The following is a 21,569-nucleotide window of genomic DNA, read 5'->3' on the forward strand; positions in this document are numbered from 1 at the left end:
AGACGGTTGTCCTTCTGGAAGGTTCTCCCATCTCCACAGAGGATCTCTAGAGCTCTGTCTGTGTGACCATCGGGTTCTTGGTCACCTCTCTGACCAAGGCCCTTCTCCCCCGATTGCTCAGTTTGGCCGGTCAGTCAGCTCTAGGAAGAGTGTTGGTGGTTCCAAACTTCTTCCATTTAAGAATGATGGAGGACATTGTGTTCTTGGGGACCTTCAATCCTGCAGCCATTTTTTGGTACCCTTCCCCAGATCTGTGCCTCGACACAATCCTGTCTCTAAGCTCTATAGACAATTCCTTCGACTTCATGACTTAGTTTTTGCTCTGACATGCACTGTCCGCTGTGGGACCTTATATAGACAGATGTGCCTTTCCAAATCATGTACAATGAATTTAATTTGACACAAGTGGACTCAAATCAAGTTGTAGAAGAATCTCAAGGATGAATTGAGTCTCATAACAAAGGGTGTGAATACTTATGTAAATAAGGTATTTCTGTTTTTTATTTTTAATACATTTTCAAAAAAAATAAATGAATACGTCATCATGGGGTATTGTGTGTGGATTGATCAGGGGAAAAAACGATTTAATCAATTTTGGAATAAGGCTGTAAGGTAGCAAAATGTGGGAAAAGTCAAGGGGTCTGAATACTTTTCAAATGTACTGTATGTCATGGAAAGAGCAGGTGTTCTTAATGTTTTGTACACTCAGTGCATATCTGCCTCACTCAGAGAAATAAGTCACACAGTTAAATGTAACAAATAACAAAAATAATTTATAAAGAAATGTACAAATGATACATTTGTAACATCAATATTATTATTTTTTATAATTCATACAGTAATATGAGCTCTGTATGTAAAACATTTACAACTTAAGATATCTAGGTGAGACAATCACATATCACAGTCAAATATACAGGATATGAACATTCCATTATAGCTAAACAGTGGATACATAGCGTTTCGCAAAACAACAACAAAAAACCTTCATTGACATCTGAAATCTATGAATAAAAAGGTACCAATTAGCAATCATTTCTGATGAAAAACATAAATGTGAATAATTGGTGGATAAAGCATTTTGGAAATAAACTCAACATATTCCTCTCTCATTATACTTTTTCTCAAAATAAAATAAATGCTTTTTAGGATTACATTTTTAAGTATTACAACTGATTTATGAAATAATATAACTTGTGTCATAAAATGAAACCGAAATGCAGGATTATGCGCTGTGCTGTTCTCATCAGCTGATCTCAATCTGTTTGTTTGTGCAGATTTACTGATGTCCAACAAATCTTTAATCCGTACCCATTACATCTCACACCTCATTAAAATTACATTTAATTTGGGAAGATACTGTCCAACCGACATATCCTGTCGCATTCATCAACATCAACAAACCCTTTACGGATTTGTCAACAAGAACTGGTCAATGGAGCAAAGTTCTGTATCTGCAGCTCCACCATTTACAAAACAAATAAACACATAAACAAGATCATCCCTGCCTGATTTTCTGACCCCAAAAATATTGCTTTCACAAGGAAGAGGCTAATGTTTACAAAATCGTCATTAAGGAAGTAGTGAGATAATACACGCACACACACACACACACACACACACACACACACACACACACACACACACACACACACACACACACACACACACACACACACACACACACACACACACACACACACACACACACACACACACACACACACACACACACACACACACGAAATGCAGAGCTTACCATATCATAGATAAGGGACAGAAAGAAAGCAAGAGGGAGAGAGCGAGAGACAGAGGGGGGAGAGAGAGAGCGAGAGAGAGAGAGAGAACAGAGGGGGGAGAGAGAGAGAGAGAGCGAGAGAACAGAGGGGGGAGAGAGAGAGCGAGAGAGAGAGCGAGAGAACAGAGGGGGGAGAGAGAGAGCGAGAGAGAACAGAGGGGGGAGAGAGAGAGCAAGAGAGAGAGAGCGAGAGAACAGAGGGATATACTGGGAGAAAAAACAAAACAGATGCCTCCGTTGGATGTCGCAAAGCCACCCTTTCACCGGAACTCCAACTCTTTGGTAAACAACATCAAAAGGTGTGCATGAGGATAAAGGGTGTAAGATCTGGAATAAAAGCAGTTTATCTGGGTTCCAAGCCACACACAGAGAGAGGAACAATTCTAATTTAGTGTAAACAAATATTTATATGTAGTTGGCAAATCAACAGTGGTGGAAAAAGTACTCAATTGTCATACTTGAGTCATTTTCGATTAAGGCATCTTTACTTTTTTAAGTAAAAGTCAACAAGTAAAATATTACTTGAGTAAAAGTCTAAAACGATCTAGTTTTAAATGTAATTAAGTACAGTGCTAGAAAAAGTACTCAATTGTCATACTTGAGTAAAAGTATAAAAAGTACAAGTAAATGCTATACATCAAATTCCTTATATTAAGCAAACCAAACAGCACGATGTTCTTGTTTTTTTTTACAGACAGGAGCACACTCCAACACTCAGACATTATTTACAGACAGGAGCACACTCCAACACTCAGACATTATTTACAGACAGGAGCACACTCCAACACTCAGACATTATTTACAGACAGGAGCACACTCCAACACTCAGACATTATTTACAGACACGAGCACACTCCAACACTCAGACATTATTTACAGACAGGAGCACACTCCAACACTCAGACATTATTTACAGACAGGAGCACACTCCAACACTCAGACATTATTTACAGACAGGAGCACACGCCAACACTCAGACATTATTTACAAACTCGGTACTTGTGTTTTGTGACTTAGCCAGATCAAAGCCAGTGGGGATGACAACGCATGATATTGATAGGTGCGTGAATTGGACCACAATTCTGTCCTTCCTGATTCTTTGAACAGGTACTTTTTTGATGTCAGGGAAAATGTATGGGAGTAAAAAGTACATGTTTTCTTTAGGAATGTAGTGGAGTAAAAGTTGTCAAAAATATAAATAGTGAAGGAAAGTACAGATACCCCCAAAAACGACTTAAATAGTACTTTTAAGTATTTTTACTTAAGTGCTTTACATCACTGCCAATCAAAGTCATTGTATTATAGTATACTAGCATGATCAATTAATAACCTTTTACTGCAGTTGGCTGAATCAAGGTCACAAAGAGTGTTTCTTGGTAGTATTACATAAATCTACTTTGAAACAAAAGTATACACCTCACACACATGGGAATGGGCTTAAAAAGCCTGCACCATGTGAGATATAGCGTTGAGGTTGCATCCCAATATTACGCTTTATTTACCTCAGAGCAGACTGAAATATAACAGAACCGTTTTAAAAAGAAACACCAGATTTTCGGCGATACACTTAAAAAAAAAATGAAATTCTGAAAAATATGAATAACATTCCACCCATGAGGCTACTAGAGGATGATTTGGTCATTTGTATTTTCTTTACAAATAAAGTGTATTTATAATATCTTCCAAACATACTTTTACAAATAGACCTAATAATTAACCACATTGACCATTGTAATTAGCCATGCAAAGGTTACCTTGATTGACCAAAGCATCTTCTCAGCCAATGTTACAACAGTTATTTACAAATAGTTGTGGCTGGAGTTGCCATTTACAACTAACACTTTTTATAACTCTGATCAGTTGTTCACATTACAGTAAAACATTAACATTCAAAAAATGTGTAACGTATAATTAAAAGTACAACATTATTCAGTTGGAAAATGAACATCAAATTTGAATAAGCTAAATATGAGAAACAACATATTATAATTCAAAACTTCAGACGCAGAAAAGGATGCTGGGTAATATGCAAAAATATCACAAATGTATCATTTGGTTCATTTGCACATTTCTTTACAGTTCAGACATGTATTTGTTTAATATAAACCTGAGACGGAGTCTACAACCCACACAAGTGGCTCAGGTAGTGCAGCTCATCCAGGATGGCACATCAATGCGAGCTGTGGCAAGAAGGTTTGCTGTGTCTGTCAGCGTAGTGTCCAGAGCATGGAGGCGCTACCAGGAGACAGGCCAGCACATCAGGAGACGTGGAGGAGGCCGTAGGAGGGCAACAACCCAGCAGCAGGACCGCTACCTCCGCCTTTGTGCAAGGAGTAGCACTGCAAGAGCCCTGCAAAATTACCTCCTGAGCCACTTGTGTGGGTTGTAGACTCCGTCTCATGCTACCACTAGAGTGAGAGCACCGCCAGCATTCAAAAGTGACCAAAACATCAGCCAGGAAGCATAGGAACTGAGAAGTGGTCTGTGGTCACCACCTGCAGAATCACTCCTTTATTGGGGGTGTCTTGCTAATTGCCTATAATTTCCACCTTTTGTCTATTCCATTTGCACAACAGCATGTGAAATTTATTGTCAATCAGTGTTGCTTCCTAAGTGGACAGTTTGATTTCACAGAAGTGTGATTGACTTGGAGTTACATTGTGTTGTTTAAGTGTTCCCTTTATTTTTTTGAGCAGTGTATTTGGGCTACACTGCACATTTTTACATTGTACACTTTCTGTCTGTGGACATCAACAAAAGTGAGAAAGAGGGAAAGTGTGTGGTGATCCTTTCACCTCTATAGTGGCACCCAGTTTAAGCCAGGCCCAGCTCCAGCTACACTTGATCCCTGAATCCACAATGCCTCATTTTCACCTAATTCTCTCACTCTGAAAATTAACCACATACTGTACAGGGAAAACATTAGTTAACTAGCTAACAAACTAACCACTATGCTAACATTTCACATAGATTGCCAGGGTCCAGTAAGCAACTAACATGCTATAACTTGAGGAACGGCAAGGAGTCGTATACCAGTTAATACTATAGCGAATTGGTTAGGTTACTAATGTTAGCTCATCTGATGTTGTAACTTTAGCTAGCTGACGTTAACTGTCTGATTTTATTAGCAAGCTAATTTTCACACCAGATTCATTCAATCCAAAGCCTACATGTAAAAATATTAAAGAATGCATCTGTGATTTGTATTTATTGCAACTTTCTGAAGATGCAATGGCATAGGAATGCCTGTGTCTACCACTTTGTGCAGCCAGTTAATTTTTTTGATATTTTTTTACATTTAAACTATAACTAGGCAAGTCAGTTAACATTTCCGAAACAGTAATTTCTAAAGGCCTTCCAGTAAACTTTCCAAATTAAAATGTTAACTGCAAAGTAGGCTTACCTGGTAGAATGAATTGTATCAAATCGGGTGGTATTTTGTTTTGCAAACTCTGCTATTGCACATGCAGTACAAAAACCCTGCCAGCCAAAAACCAGTCTCTTGATGTGCTCAATTGAAATTAAAAGTGGAACTAAAACCTGCAAAATATATAGTTTTATTTTCTTCCCCACACCTCAAAAGTGGTCTCCTGTTGTGATTTAAGCTTTGTTGTACTTAGAAAAACAACAAAATTGTATAAAAAATAATAATTTTGAGAGTGAAAACTGACCTGTCAGTTATTTGATTGCTTCATTGCTTGCATACATTTTAACACACGCATGCCCGCGCACATACACAGTCAGACCCCAGGCTTTTCCTCCTCCTCCTTCTCCTCATTGTCCTCCCTCCATGTTTCCTTCCTGCCTCCTCCCTTACCCTCAGGTAGGTCCCACAAAGCCAGTCCCAGTGCCTGAAGTAGGGGGCGTAGTTCCCCCTGTAGACGTGGTGGTGTGCCTGGTGGAAGGGAGCCCCTCCGAAGCAGGGCAGCAGTCTATGGAGGGCCCAGGGCAGGTCATAACCACAGTGGTCCTCTACGGCCAGCCAGGTGTTGAGCAGGTGGAACAGGGCCTCGCTCAAAGGGTGGCAGCCCACCACCCAGGCACTGGTCAGGGCCAGCAACTGCAGGGAGAGGAGCTCAGCCGGGCTGGCATCCTGGGCAGTCAGGGCAAAGGTAATCCGGTTCTGGTGGTGAGCCTGGTGGACCATCCGATACAGCCAAGGAACCCTGGGGACCATACAGACAGAACTTTGATGTGTATGCACTGTATTGTGTTGGTCTATAACTTTGTTGTCTGGGTTACAACTAAATTATCAAAAACATAGGTGTGTGGTGAATTAATAGGAGAAGCCTTTAGTGATTGAACCAGTGACACCTCAAATCAAATCACATTTTATTGGTCACATACACATGGTTAGCAGATGTTATTGCCAGTGTAGTGAAACGCTTGTAAAATGCTCTGGTGATTGAACCAGTGACCCCTGCAGTTACAGGGCAAGCACACTCTTGGCAGATGCCATGATATGCTTACATACAGGAAGGCCCTGAGAAGCATTGACGTGCAGTCAGGGTAGGCAATGCTTAACCTGTGATAATCTAAGAAAAAAAGCTGCTATGAAAAGTCAAATAAAAATAACAATTATTATTTTTTGTTATCTAATGTTTTTTCTCAAGGATTCTAGTTGTTTTCATGCTCAATCTCAAGAGTTGCTAAAACTGCATCAAAACCTCAGGAAAGGAGCCAGGGTATTCATGCCTTCCTTCCTGACTCCAGTCACTGTTCAAATCACATTTTATTGGTCACATGCACCGAATACAACAGGTGTAGACCTTCAAGTGAAATGCTTACTTACAAGCCCTTAACCAACAACGCTTTAAGAAGTTAAGACAAAAAAAGTAGAAAATAGAAAATAAAAGTAACAAATAATTAAAGAGCAGCAGTAAAATAACAGTAGCGAGGCCATATACCGGGTGTACCGGTACAGAGTCAATGTGTGGGGGTACCGATTAGTCGAGGTAATTGAGGTAATATGTACATGTAGGTAGAGTTAGTGACTATGCATAGATTATTATAAACAGAGAGTAGCAGCAGTGTAAAAGAGGAGTCTGGGTAGCCCTTTGATTAGCTGTTCAGGAGTCTTATGGCTTGGGGGTAGAAGCTGTTAAGAAGCCTTTTGGACCTAGACTTAGCGCTCCGGTACCGCTTCCCGTGAGGTAACAGAGAGAACAGTCTATGACTAGGGTGGCTGGAGTCTTTGACAATTTTTAGGGCCTTCCTCTGACACCGCCTGGTATAGAGGTCCTGGATGGCAGGAAGCTTGGCCCCAGTGACGTACTGGGCCGTACGCACTACCCTCTGTAGTGCCTTGCGGTCAGAGGCCGAGCAGTTGCCATACCAGGCAGTGATGCAACCAGTCAGGATGCTCTCGATGGTGCAGCTGTAGAACCTTTTGAGGATCTGAGGACCCATGCCAAATCTTTTCAGTCTGCTGGGGGGGAATAAGCTTTGTCGTGCCCTCTTCATGACTGTCTTAGTGTATTAGGACCATGATAGTTTGTTGGCGATGTGGACACCAAGGAACTTGAAGCTCTCAACCTGCCCCACTACAGCCCCATCGATGAGAATGGGGGCGTACTCGGTCCTCCCTTTCCTGTAGTTCACAATCATCTCCTTTGTTTTGATCACGTTGAGGGAGTGGTTGTTTTCCTGACACCACATGGCCAGGTCTCAGACCTCCTCCCTATAGGCTGTCTCATCGTTGTTGGTGATCAGGCCTACCACTGTTGTGTCATCGGCAAACTTGATGATGGTGTTGGAGTCATACCTGGCCATGCAGTCATGAGTGAACAGGGAGTACAGGAAGGAACTGAGTATGCACCCCTGAGGGTATAGCGGGATTTCTTATAAGCTTCCGGGCTAGAGTCCTACTCCTTGAAAGCGGCAGCTCTACCCTTTAGCTCAGTGCGGATGTTGCCTGTAATCCATTGCTTCTGGTTGTCGTATGTACGTCCGGTCACTGTGGGGACGATGTCATCGGTGCACTTATTGATGAAGCAGGTGACTGATGTGGTGTACTTCAATGCCATCGGAGGAATCCCGGAACATATTCCAGTCTGTGCTAGCAAAACAGCTCTGTAGCTTAGCATCTGCTTCATCTGACGAGTCACTGTTGCTTCCTGCTTTAGTAATTGCTTGTAAGCAGGAATCAGGAGGATAGAATTATGGTCAGATTTGTCAAATGTTGGGTGAGGGAGAATTTTGCACGCGTCTCTGTGTGTGGAGTAAATGTGGTCTAGAGTTTTTTCCCCTCTGGTTGCACATTTAACATGCTGGTAAAGATTAGGTAGAACGTATTTGAGTTTCCCTGCATTAAAGTCTCCGGCTACTAGGAGCACCGCTTCTGGATGAGCGTTTTCCTGTTTGCTTATGGCCGTATACAGCTTGTTGAGTGGGTTTTAGTGCCAGCATCGGTCTGCGGTGGTCTATAAACAGCTACGAATAATATAGATGTAAACTCTCTTGGTAAATAGTGTGGTCAACAGCTTATCATGAGATACTCCACCTCAGTCAGGCAAGCAAAACCTTGAGACTTCCTTAGATCACACACCAGCTGTTGTTTACAAATATACATAGGACACTGTTCTATCGTGCCGAAAAAGCATAGAACCCGCCAGCTGTATGTTAATCATGTCATCATTCAGATATTAAAGTTTTAAGATACAGTTTTTAATGTCCCGTTGATAGGATATACGTGCTCGTAGTTCATCTATTTTATTATCGATTGATTGTACGTTGGCTAATAGGACTGATGATAAAGGTAGATTACCCTCTCGGTGACGGATGCTTACAAGGCACCCGGACAGTCGTCCACGATATCTCCGTCTTTTCCTCCTGCGAATGACAGGGATGAGGGCCCTGTTGGGCGTCCGAAGTAAATCCTTCCCGTTCAACTCGAAGAAGAATTCCTCCAGGAGGGGCTGAGTAATCGCTGCCCTGATATCAAGAAGCTCTTTTCGGTCATAAGACATGGTGGCAGAAACATTATGTACAAAATAAGTTACAAATAACGCAAAAAAACATACACAAAAGCACAATTGGCTACGGGATCGTAAAACGGCAGCCATCTCCTTTAGCAACATTATTATTTCCATGGGAAGGACAGGGTAGGCAAAAGAATCACTGCTTTGCCTAGCTTAATTTGTTGCATTGAGACTATTTCATATGTTGTGCATGTGTATAGCCTAAACATTTGTGTGTAAGTCTGTGGTAAACTCTGCACATTTGGGGTGTGTCTACATAATTCTACATAAGACAGCCGATCAGAGATCAGAGGAATGTTTTACAACACTTTGGACAATAGTGTTCCAATGAAAGCCAGGTTTGATAATTTTGTTATCCTTGGACGTACAACGCTGTCACAGAGGTTCACCCTAAAAGACAGACGAATAGACTTCATTTACAAGGAAAGGTAGGCCAAAACACATTTTCCTTGCAATTTGTGGGTTAGGCTACTGTTGAATGAAAATACATGTAGAGCATATAACTTTGAAGCATTTTATTTATCTAGCTAGAATTTCATTTTCAATCATTTTGATTGTTGATATGGACATTTTGTTAGAACATTATTTATTATACAGTACCAGTCAAACTTTTGGACACACCTACTCATTCAAGTGTTTCTTTATTTTTACATTGTATAATAACAGTGAAGACATCAAAACTATGAAATAATTATGTTGCCAGTTATCTTCTGAACACCTCCCTTACCTTGTCACAACACAACTGATTGGCTCAAATGCATTAAGGAAAGTAATTCCACAAATTAACTTAAGGCACACCTGTTAATTGAAATGCATTCCAGATGACTACTTAATGAAGCTGGTTGAGAGAATGCCAAGAGTGTGCACAGCTGTCATCCAGGCAAAGGTTGGCTACTTTGAAGAATCTCAAATATAAAATATATTTTGATTTGTTCAACACTTTTTTGGTTACTACATGATTCCATATGTGTTATTTCATAGTTTTGATGTATTCACTATTATTCTACAATGTAAAAAATAAAGAAAAACACTTGACAGAGTAGGTGTGTCCAAACTTTTGACTGGTGCTGTATATGTGTGTGTAATAATATTATTGTGTGTGTGTGTGTGTGTGTGTGTGTGTGTGCACGACGGGCAACCGCAGGGTGCATGTGACACGTCTAGTGCAGTAGTGCCTAGGTAGAGTTTAGTGGCATGCCCGCTTACCACATGTTTGCATACCCTCTCTTACAGCTCGCTGCCGCCGGCAAGCCCTTGTGGTGAATTGGACAGCATCTTCATGCACAAGTCTCCCCTTGCCGGTACAAAGCCTCTCCGTGACCAACACTCCTGGCGGGCCTCCTCACGGTGGCACACGTTAACTGGTTGTCTTGAAATTCCAGGCTAACCGGCAGGGGACCTGGGAGCAGCAGTGGGCCCCAGAGATGCATCTGTACAGGCCCACCTCTGTGGACACGTCCTGCCAGCAATCAACCACTGTCCCACTGCCTTGTGGGTTAATCTGGTACAACAAAGGCTAGGGGATCACACCCTGAGAGAAAAGCAGCGTGCTGGCGGCATGCAGTAGGCGGACGCCGACAGACTGGAGTTCCGGCAGCCTCCTGCAGCTGTGGAAGATACTGGTCGTCCTGGGTTTCCCCCTTGTCACTGGACTTTCACCTTCCTATAGTGAAGTAGTGCTGTTGGGGATTGCGCACCCTCAGCGGCACTTAAAATAACTTCCTTTGCGCAGGTATCGGCTTCTGACCTTGGTGAAGCCATCAACCAGAAACCGGACTCAAGTCTGGCGGCGTTGGGGTGTCTGGTGATTGGGGCAGGAGTGAATGCACCGGGAGCCCTTAATCATACCCTTGCACGCCAGCGGCACAGGGCTACTATGGTCGCCAGCAGCTGGGACTTGAGTGGAAGCTGCTCTCGTCAGACCACTGTGTGACTGATTATCCCTATTTAGGAGCCACACTGCTCACCCCAGCTGGGGAGAGGTCTAGAAAAGGTGGCCTAAAAATTGCCCACTCACTCCATCCTGGATAGGCTATTGCATCTATCGGGAATTCCACTCAGGGGTCGAAAAATGCAAAAGAAAATTATTCCCCTGAGACTGGCGACATGGAACATCAGAACTCTTTTGGACACTGACGATAATAACGACAGACCCATCGGAGAACAGCTCTGATTGCTGCAGAACTAAGGTGCTACAACATTGACATTGCTTCCCCGAGTGAGACCAGGTTCCTGGATGAAGGTTCCCCGAAAGAGGAGGGAGAAGGGTAAACCTTCTTCTGGAAAGGTTACCCTCCGGGTGGACAACATCAGCACGGTGTGAGACTGGCAATTGAGAACAGCCTTCTACCCAGCCTCACCGAAACACCTGTCGGCATAAGTGAAAGACTCATGTCTCTCCGTATCCCCTCAGCCAAGATGCGTTATGCTACTCTTCTCAGTGGATATGCACCAACTCTAGCATCTGAAAATGAGAGAAAGGACTGCTTCTACCAGTCACTAGATGAGGCAATTCACAGCATCCCCATGAATGACAATATCTTTCTGCTGGGTGGCCTCAACGCAAGGGTGGGACAGAACAACAGGATATGGAATGCTGGGTAGGCATGGTGTTGGCCAGGTCAATGAGAACGGCATGAGACTGCTAACTCTATGTGCCGTGCATGATCTCATTGTCACTAACACCTTGTTCCAGCAGAAGAACAAATATCCAACATCATGGATGCACTTTCCAAACACTGGCACCTGATTGACTACATCACAGTGAGACGTTCTCATACTAATGACAGCCTGCTGACACGTGCCATGAGAGGTGCAGAATGCTGGACAAATCACCGTATGATACTGGCTAATCTCCAGGTGAGAATAGGTCCCACCCAGATCCTGATGAAGTGGGCTGACCACTTTGAAGCACTACTCAATCAGCATTCTCCTACAGACCACTCCATCCTGGAAGAACTGCCTGTTCGTCCACCCATTTGGCCAAGACCTCAAACATTTGCCAACCTTCCAAGAGGTGTTATCAGCCATCTGTTCTCTCAAGAACAACAATACTCCTGGCACTGACAGCATCCCGGCAGAGCTACTTAAGGGAGGATATTTCTGCACCAGAACGCTTCACCAAGGCGTTCAGCAAGGTCCTGGCCATGGTGATGCAACACAGGCTGGTGAACAACATCACAGAGGAACTGCTGCCAGAGTCACAATGCGGCTTCAGAAAGAACAGGAGTACGGTCGACATGACATTCACGGCAAGGCAACTCCAGGAGAAGTGAAGATTTTTTGGGGCGGGAACAAGCTGTCGTACACATCAATCCAGAGCATCCCAAACATGCTCAATGGGTGAGTATGCAGGCCATGGAAGACCTGGGACATTTTCAGCTTCCAGGAATTGTGTACAGATCCCTGCGACATGGGATGTGCATTATCATGCTGAAACATGAGGTGATTGCCGCAGATGAATGGCCTGACAATAGGCCTCAGGATTGCATTCAAATTGCCATCGATAAAATTCTATTGTGTTCTTTGTCCGTAGTTTATGCCTGCCCATACCATAACCCCACCATGGGTCGCTCTGTTCACAACGTTGACCTCAGCAAACCGCTCTCCCACACGACACCATACACACTGTCTGCCATCTGCCTGGTACAGTTGAAACCAGGATTCACCCATGAAGAGCACACTTCTCCAGCATGTCAGAGGCCATCGAAGGTGAGCATTTGCCCACTGAAGACGGTTACAACGCCGAACTGCAGTCAGGTAAAGACGCTGATGAGGACAACGAGCACGCAGATGAGTTTCCCTGAGTCAGTTTCTGACAGTTTGTGCAGAAATCCTTCGGTTGTGCAAACCCACAGTTTCACCAGCTGTCCGGGTCGCTTGTCTCAGACGATCCCGCAGGTGAAAAAGCCGGATGTGGAGGTCCTGGGCTGGCTTTGGTGGAAATTCCTGCAGTCAGCATGCCAATTGCACGCTCCCTCAAAACTAGAGACATCTGTGGCATTGTGTTGTGTGACAAAACTGCACATTTTAAAGTGGCCTTTTATTGTCCCAAGTACAAGGTGCACCTGTGTAATAATCATGCTGTTTAATCAGCTTATTGATATGTTACTGCTGTCAGGTGGATGGAATATCTTGGCAAAGGAGAAATGCTCACTAACAGGGATGTAAACTAATATGTACACAACATTTGAGAGAAATAAGCTTTGTGTGCTTATGGAACATTTCTGGGATATTTTATTTCAGCTCATGAAACATGGGACCAACACTTTACTTGTTGCATTTATATTATTGTTCAGTATATTTGGATGAAATGTGTACATATTTTGGTATTTTACTGCCACCTATTGGTTGTAACTGTGGATGCTACATTGATCTAGAGAATCCCACAGTGGCGGTGTCATACAGAGAAATGGTTCCAATCATTTTTCCCATAGGGGATTTTAGAAATAACAACCTTATTTAGAGCCAAAAATAAATTATAAGGGCTGTGTTTCGTGTAGGCTTACGTGTGACGTTTTGATCACCATGTAAATCTCTCTCGGACAAGGTGACTTGAACTTGTGGTTCATTATGATTGCCACATTAGCCGCTAATTTGCATTTCATTTTTGAGGGGTAAATACAGGCAATATATATTGATAAGTCACTATGTCCTAGAGAGACTTACACAGTTATACAAAACGTCACGCCTGGGTAAAATCTACACCAAACACAGACCTTATTTTAAGTGTTTCTAAAATCTCCTATGGGAAAAAATAATGGCGGTAACACGACTGGAACCATTTCCCTGTATGACTACTAGGCTTTGGGGGTTTAATGACTCATACTGTGGTACTCTATTGCTGAGCTGAGCTGAGCAGTGAAGTGAATCACTACACATCAAAATGCCCCATAAAAACAAAAAGCTTACCGATGCATGGTATAATGCCATATGAAGAACAGCGCATCGAATAGAAGTAGGCACGCGATAACCTCCGCTATGAGCACTCTCCAGGATGGCGCGAGTTCTGGAAATATTGGATTCCGAACGCTTTGGTAGAGCGCGCTGGCCGGGAGAATAGTTGTCAGGTATTTGATAAAAATCCTCCAAAAGCAGTCAACCCATCGCTGCAAACAGAGCCCCAACGGTTCAGCGTTCCTAGAGATCCTATAGAAATGTATCCGTGGCCATAAACATCCCAGCGCTTCAAATACTAGGAAAGGTGAGCAGAGGAGAATGTGGATGAAGAAAGCAAAGCATGCGGGCAGATAAGGTGACGTGAGAAACTCCCGTCGCGCTCGCAGATCATCCCACAGCGCCTGGAGCAGTAATCTATCTCCATTTGAGTCCCCATGTTGATCAAAAGTACAATTCATGTCAGCCATAGACTTCATATTTAATCAAATCAAATTTTCAACGGGAAGCGTTCTCAGCATCTAACCAAGTGTTGACTATTGGAAATATCGGCAGTCCTCTCCAGCAATTTCAATCCAACTGAAAGTAGGCTACGAATTTAGTTATACAAATACTTATTTTCTCCTCCTTCATGGTTGGGAACACACCCACTGTGCACAGACATCAATTCAACTGTTGGTTCAACGTAATTTCATTGAAATCACGTGGAAACAACCTTGATTAAACCAGTGTGTGCCTAATGGGCAGGCTTGTCTGTTATTTGGTGGGAGGGTAGTAGATTCATAGCAGCAGTTAAATCTATGAGACATAACCAAACCTCTTGCATGGGGTCTCTCGATTTTCAGAGCCAGATTCAGAAATCATAGGCATGGGGCTTTGTTTATCTATAGCCCCCCACCCCTCGTCCCTGCACACTATCATTTTCTGTAATCAAATCCTTGCACCAAGATGCAATCCGATGCTTGGTACATTTACTGTTGAAGAAGAAGAAAAAACGTTATAATAAAGCCATAATGTTTGCCATGTGGCACAGGCTACAGTTGAGCAGAGGCGATTTCAGGATTTCCACTCATTGTTAAAAAATAAAAATGTTTAGCAGGGTCTGGAAAAAATCTGCCTTTTAATCTTTTTTAATACCACACCAATGATCGAAATGAGTGGTTACTCTGACTGACAAAGTGATATCAATCTGGTCTTGAATTCGAACAAACAATAGCCCAGGCCAATGAACACAGATTGTACAATATTAGGAGGATATACAGTACCAGTCAAAGGTTTGGACACCTACTCATTCAAGGGTTTTTCTTTACTTTTAGTATTTTCTAGATTGTAGAATAATAGTGAAGACAACAAAACCATGCAACAACACATATGGAATGATGTAGTAAAAGTGTTAAACAAATCAACATACAGTTTATATTTGAGATTCTTCAAAGTAGCCACCCTTTGCCTGGATGACAGCTTTGCACACGCTTGGCATTCTCTCAACCAGCTTCATGAGGTGGCACTTCTGCCATTTCAATTAACAGGTGTGCATTGTTAAAAGTTAATTTGTGGAATATCTTTCCTTCTTAATGTGTTTCAGACAAACAGTTATGTTGTGACAAGGTAGTTGTGGTATACAGAAGATAGTCCTATTTGGTAAAAGACCAAGTCCATATTATGGCAAGAACAGCTCAAATAAGTAAAGAGAAACAACAGTCCATCATTACTTTAAGACATGAAGGTCAGTCAATCTGGAAAATGTAAAGAACTTTGATAGTTTCTTAGGAGGCCATTCCTTCTCTTGCTAGAACAAAATAAAAAAAATCTAGCTTTGATAAACCGGATGTATTAGTTAAACATATCAATTGCACAGTTATGACTAAGTAGGCTATGTATCAAATCCAGAAAAAACGTTGCCACGAATCTGTCACAAGCAGACATGTACACATTTTCTGTGAAATAGGGGTAGACTAGACTAGTCTGTTCCTAATGTGTTTCATTCAAACCAATGCTACTTCTTCACTTGGAAATTATTTTGTTCTGTCAGTCCTCTCTAAACTAAAATGAAACTATGAATTGTCTCATGCTTGAAATCCCCTCTACAAGACTATCTGAAGCAGGAATACTGGCACCCTGGTCCTGCCCACACAACAGAGTCACAGACTTCTGATTGCACACACTTCATACCTGACTGGGAATCTACACTCTTAGAAAAAATGGTGCTATTACCCTAGGGTTCTTCGGTTTGTCCCCATAGGGGAACCCCTTTTGATGCTACGTAGAAGGTCTTACCTTGAACCCTTTACTTAGTAGAATCCTCTATGAACAGTTCTAGAACCCTTTTTCCTAGAACCCTCTATGAACGATTCTACTAAGAACCCTTTTATCTTTGAAGGGTTCTTCCTAGAACCTTCTATGAATGTGGTATCTATGAATGTCTCCATCAGCCTTATTAGCCTTCACAATTAAACTATTTATGACAATATTGTTTTACTCGACACAAAGAAAAATTACACTAAACTCTGGTTATTAACACCAACACTGGGGTTATTTTACACCACTGAGTGTTAATTTAACTCCTGAATGAACACGGGAAATGTTACACTGAAATATCAACACGAGGTAAAACTGGCCAATTTGCTATCTACCATACAATATACTGCTGTTTCATGCATACTCCCTTCTATTCTTCTACTCTCTGCTCAAAAAAATATCTAAAAATACTAATTTGAAAGACAGAATTGATGGCACAGATATCAACTGTCAGTACTGTATATGTAAAATTATTAAGGGAATACCAGATACATGCACAAATATTCCCATATAGGTAGTTTACAACATTCTCACATTTTTTAACTGGTCAGATTACTCAAACTCCTGATGTTAAAGTTTAAACACAGAGGTAAACACTAATGCTCAGGCACTATTTATAAGAAAGAAAAAAGTTACAAAATAAAGCTTTTTCAGATTCAGAAGTGTTCTATAGAACCCTTCTTGCCAACCAAATAATTATTCTTGCCTTCCAAAGAATAATCAAAGAACCCTTTCTGCCAAAAAACTGTTAAAGGTTCTAGGTAAAAAAAAATGTTAAAAAAAAAAATGTTAAAAATGTTAAAAAAAAAAATGTTAAAGGTTCTAGGTAGAACCCTTTGCCTTACAATGAACCGTTGTCTCCCAAAAAGTTTCTTCAGATTAAAACTGTTATTGGTAGAACACTATCCCTCCACCAAGAACCCTTTTAGTAAAAAACTATTCTAAGAGTGTAGGGTGTTTCTCACAGGAGATACAGTTGAAGTCGGAAGTTTACATACACCTTAGCCAAATACATTTAAACTCAGTTTTTCACAATTCCTGATATTTAATCCTCGTAAAAATTCCCTGTCTTAGGTCAGTTAGGATCACCACTATTTTAAGAATGTGAAATGTCAGAATAATAGTAGAGAGAATTATTTATTTCAGCTTTTATTTCTTTCATCACATTCCCAGTGGGTCAGAAGTTTACATACACTCAATTAGTATTTGATAGCATTGCCTTTAAATGTTTTAACTTGGGTCAAACGTGTCAGGTAGCTTTCCACAAGCTTCCCACAATAAGTTGGGTGAATTTTGGCCCATTCCTTCTGACAGAGCTGGTGTAACTGAGTCAGGTTTGTGTAACTTAAGCCATTTTGCCACAACTTTGGAAGTATGCTTGGGGTCATTGTCCATTTGGAAGACCCATTTGCGACCAAGCTTTAACTTCCTGACTGATGTCTTGAGATGTTGCTTCAATATATCCACATAATTTTCGTTCCTTATGATGCCATCTATTTTGTGAAGTGCACCAGTCCCCCCTGCAGCAAAGCACCCCCACAACATGATGCTGCCACCCCCGTGCTTCACGGTTGGAATGGTGTTCTTCGGCTTGCAAGCATCCCCCTTTTTCCTCCAAACATAACGATGGTCATTATGGCCAAACAGTTCTATTTTTGTTTCATCAGACCAGAGGACAAAAAAAAGTACAATCTTTGTCCCCATGTGCAGTTGCAAACCATAGTCTGGCTTTTTTATGGTGGTTTTGGAGCAGTGGCTTCTTCCTTGATGAGTGGCCTTTCGGGTTATGTTGATATAGGACTCATTTTACTGTGGATATAGATACTTTTGTACCAGTCTCCTCCAGCATCTTCACAAGGTCCTTTGCTGTTGTTCTGGGATTGATTTGCACTTTTCACACCAAAGTACATTCATCTCTAGGAGACAGAATGTGTCTCCTTCCTGAGCGGTATGATGGCTGCGTGGTCCAATTGTGTTTATACTTGCTTACTATTGTTTGTACAGATGAACGTGGTGGTACCTTCAGGCGTTTGGAAATTACTCCCCAAGGATGAACCAGACTTGTGGAGGTCTACAAATTTTTTTCTGAGGTCTTGGCTTATTTCTCTTGAATTTCCCATGATGTCAAGCAAAGAGGCACTGAGTTTGAAGGTAGGCCTTGAAATACATCCACAGGTACACCTCCAATTGACTCAAATTATGTCAATTAGCCAGAAGCTTCTAAAGCCATGATTTAATTTTCTGGAATTTTCCAAGCTGTTTAAAGGCACAATCAACATAATGTATGTAAAATTCTGACCCACTGGAATTGTGACAGTGAATTATAAGTGAAATAATCTGTAAACAATTGTTGGAAAAATTACTTGTATCATGCACAAAGATGTCCTAACCGACTTGCCAAAACTATAGTTTGTTAATTAACAAGAAATTTGTGGAGGGGTTGAAAAATGAGTTTTAATGACTCCAACCTATGTGTATGTAAACTTCAGACATCAACTGGAATAGGTGATTGTTTCTTTGACTGTAGTACGTAGGAGATAAAACTAGGCTTAGCTATTGGACATAGACTTGAACCAGAAAGATGACAGTGAAGTCATGGCACTTTAGTGTTACATATTATAAACAATAGGCTAATGCTGTTTGATGCAAAATCATTTCTTAACAGATACAATAAAGCCATCATCAAAATTAAGGATTTAGGGCTCTATTCAATCTATATCGCAGAAGTTAAGCGTTACAGCGTGATTGAAATTTAAAGGCATGTTCCCGCATTAGTGGAGACTGCATTCACACTAAACGCTGCATGTCGGCTCAATCTGAAATTACCTTTACATTACTATCGCGCAACAGATTGAATAGAGCCCTTACATTTTGAACGTTACACAACAAATTGAGTCAAACATCTCTAAAATAAGAGTTCAATTTAACAGAGGATGCTATCTGTTTATTTTCTGCAGGCCACGTCTTCCAAGTGTAAATTGGAGTTGTCTCTATGTCATCAAATTGGGTAACTTCTCATCTTCATAACTTCAGAAACAGTCCGTAACGTTGTGCAATAGTCTGAAGGGCTGTGAATCTATCATCACATCTGAACTAGCCTTTCAATAGGCAGTGTAGTGGTATGTAGCCGAATCCAATCAAGACTCAACATGTTTGTCTTTTCCCTTTCACATCTGTCAAGGAAGAATGTAAGAAAAAGTCAATGAAAACACCCACAGAAACATCACTCTACAAAGGAAAACTACTTTTATTGTATAAATGACAAAATTATGGATTGCTCATTCACAATTTAATATCAGTGAGAGTGCAAAAACAGTTCCCTTCAAGTCATAATCAGTCAAGTCAACCTGAGCGAGTCTAAAACAGTTTATACAGGTAGTCACTCGCACAGCTAACGCAGAGCAAACCAGTTACATTAAGAGAACAGTTTTATAGATACACAGTACAAGAATCAAATGCCTCACAAACAAGTTTAGTTAAGCACTGGTGAAAAACATACAAATGATTAACCCCAAATGAGCTCTGTCTCCAACGCTGAGGGCACCAGTGAGTGAAATGCAGAATTACAAAAGCTGCTGCTGTATCTTTCATTACAACCCCATTGAGATCATTATACCATTGAATCCATTACCAAATCCTTCCAATAAAGTAATTAGCTTTTGTTTGTTTTTCTGTGAAGAAATCACACTGTGACAACTCGATACAAGAGATAATGTACACGAGAGAAACAAATGCACAATTATGTGTTTAGTCAAGATCGGTTACATCTGTTGTTGTGATAAGACCCTGGCAAGATAGTAAAGATAGTAAGACAATTCTTATGGGAGAGAGGTCTGTATGAAGAAACAAGGTAATCACACACTTGCATAAATTCAGTTAATGTTTAAATGTCCCTGGTCCAAGAGGAAATTAACAAAACAACACAAAAACAAAAAGTGATAATTCAGCCAACAGAAACAAACCACATTACACTGTTACATTCAATATCTCTTTGTTTCGCCTACGGTCTTCTCAAGATAGTCTGTTGTAGAGCTAGTAAAGCCTCCTGGTCCAGGGCTGCATCCCAAATGGCACCCTATTCCCTATATAGTGCACCACTTTTGACAAGAGCCCTATGGGTAGTAGTGCACAATAGTAGTCAAAAGTAGTAGTACACTATATAGGGAATAAGGTGCCATTTGGGATTCATAAACAAAAACAAAACCCAAGGCTCCTCTACCACCCCATCTTGTGCCTGGCCTGGGCCCAGCTCCACAGCTCCAGCCCTAGAATGGGTCTCCCCTCTCCATCAGTCCAGGTCCAGGATCTGTTCAGCTAGGACGTCCATGGCAGCTGAGGCCTTAGAAGCGCCTGGCCCAGAGTCAACAAACATCTGGGGGATCTCACTGCCAAAGTAGATCTTACTGTTAGCTGCTATGGCCTGGAACTTCATCAGCTGCAGGTACTCTGGCGTCAGCTTCAACTGGGAGGCAGAGAGAGATAGGAAAAGGAAAGAGATGAGGAGAAAGAGGAGGAGAGAGAGGAAGAGGGGGTGGAGTGAGAGAAAGAGGAGAGACAGGGCAGTGATGGATGCCTGGCTGTAGTGTGATGTTAGATTGTAGCCTGAGGGGCAGTGTGTTCTCTCTCACTGTTCCAGCTGCTCCCAATTCACTCCCTTTTACATTCCCTTGGCTCTAACCCTTGGATATTTGTAGATCTGCATGGAGGAAGCAATATAGTGGGAGCAAAGAGCTCTTTAACTGCCCTGATTATGCAGACCCTTCAGATCTGCAAACATAGAAGGGTTAGGGCCAAGGGGAACCGTCTGTCTCCTCTCAGTATGCTCCTCTCACCTTATTGGCCTCAGCGGCTCTTTGTGCTGTGTAGAACTCTGCATCGGCCCTGGCTCTCATCTTGGCCAGGAAAGCTCTGTCTGCAACCCAGGGGTTAGAGGTCAGAGACAAAGAGGAGTGGGTCAGAGAGGAGGCATCAGCAGGGCTATAAAGTGTAGAAAACTATTTATTTTTTATTTATTTCACCTTTATTTAACCAGGTAGGCTAGTTGAGAACAAGTTCTCATTTACAACTGCGACCTGGCCAAGATAAAGCATTGCAGTGTGAACAGACAACAACACAGAGTTGCACATGGTCAACACAGTAGGAAAAAAACAAAATGAGTCTATATACATTGTGTGCAAAAGGCATGAGGTAGGCAATAAATAGGCCATAGGAGCGAATATTTTCAACTTAGCAGATTAACACTGGAGTGATAAATCATCAGATGATCATGAGCAAGTAGAGATACTGGTGTGCAAAAGAGCAGAAAAGTAAACAAATAAAAACAGTAAGGGGATGAGGTAGGTAAATTGAGTGGGCTGTTTACAGATGGACTATGTACAGCTGCAGCGATCGGTTAGCTGCTCAGATAGCAGATGTTTAAAGTTGGTGAGGGAAATAAAAGTCTCCAACTTCAGCGATTTTTGCAATTCGATCCAGTCACAGGCAGCAGAGACCTGGAATGAAAGTGTAGAAAAGAAGAATCCCTTGGGCTTTGGGAAATGCCAACACTAGTTAAAATGGAAACTATGTCTAAGGAGACAGGATGAAGCAGGAATATG

At 41.7% G+C, this 21,569-nt stretch overlaps 2 protein-coding genes across 6 annotated transcripts in view; both read right to left on the minus strand.

Annotated features, from left to right (window-relative positions):
* Nucleotides 1–746: 746 nt before the first annotated feature.
* Nucleotides 747–14,368, minus strand: LOC129826542 (cholesterol 25-hydroxylase-like protein). Of its 2 annotated transcripts, XM_055887403.1 has the most exons (3): nt 13,690–13,809; nt 8,565–8,731; nt 747–5,964 (listed from the first exon to the last, which is right to left on the minus strand). In XM_055887403.1, exons 1-3 carry the CDS (start codon nt 13,708–13,710, stop codon nt 5,508–5,510), a joined length of 645 nt encoding a protein of 214 aa, XP_055743378.1. In that variant the 5' UTR covers nt 13,711–13,809; the 3' UTR covers nt 747–5,507. The 2 variants fall into 2 exon arrangements, with proteins under 2 accessions (XP_055743378.1, XP_055743377.1); XM_055887402.1 differs by lacking the exon at nt 8,565–8,731 and having other exon boundaries at nt 13,690–14,368.
* Nucleotides 14,369–19,201: 4,833 nt separating this feature from the next.
* Nucleotides 19,202–21,569, minus strand: part of LOC129826546 (erlin-2) — a 34,823-nt gene continuing 32,455 nt past the window's right edge. For all 4 annotated transcript variants that reach the window (XM_055887412.1, XM_055887411.1, XM_055887413.1 and 1 more), the window contains 2 exons: nt 20,805–20,884; nt 19,202–20,434 (listed from right to left, as the gene is read on the minus strand). In XM_055887412.1, the coding sequence (XP_055743387.1) occupies nt 20,261–20,434; nt 20,805–20,884 (254 nt within the window). In that variant the 3' untranslated portion in view covers nt 19,202–20,260. The remainder of the gene's footprint in view (nt 20,435–20,804; nt 20,885–21,569) is intronic.

The sequence above is a fragment of the Salvelinus fontinalis genome, chromosome 28 (assembly GCF_029448725.1).
Source record: "Salvelinus fontinalis isolate EN_2023a chromosome 28, ASM2944872v1, whole genome shotgun sequence".
Classification (NCBI taxonomy): domain Eukaryota; kingdom Metazoa; phylum Chordata; class Actinopteri; order Salmoniformes; family Salmonidae; genus Salvelinus; species Salvelinus fontinalis.

What these genes read in the sequence shown, in the direction of transcription:
- LOC129826542 (XM_055887402.1), bottom strand. Translation starts at nt 14,153, where the DNA reads ATGAAGTCTATGGCTGACATGAATTGTACTTTTGATCAACATGGGGAC. An exon ending in TGGCATTATACCATGCATCG is followed by an intron (nt 5,965 to 13,689) that starts GTAAGCTTTTTG and finishes TATGGTCCCCAG; the next exon opens with GGTTCCTTGGCTGTATCGGA.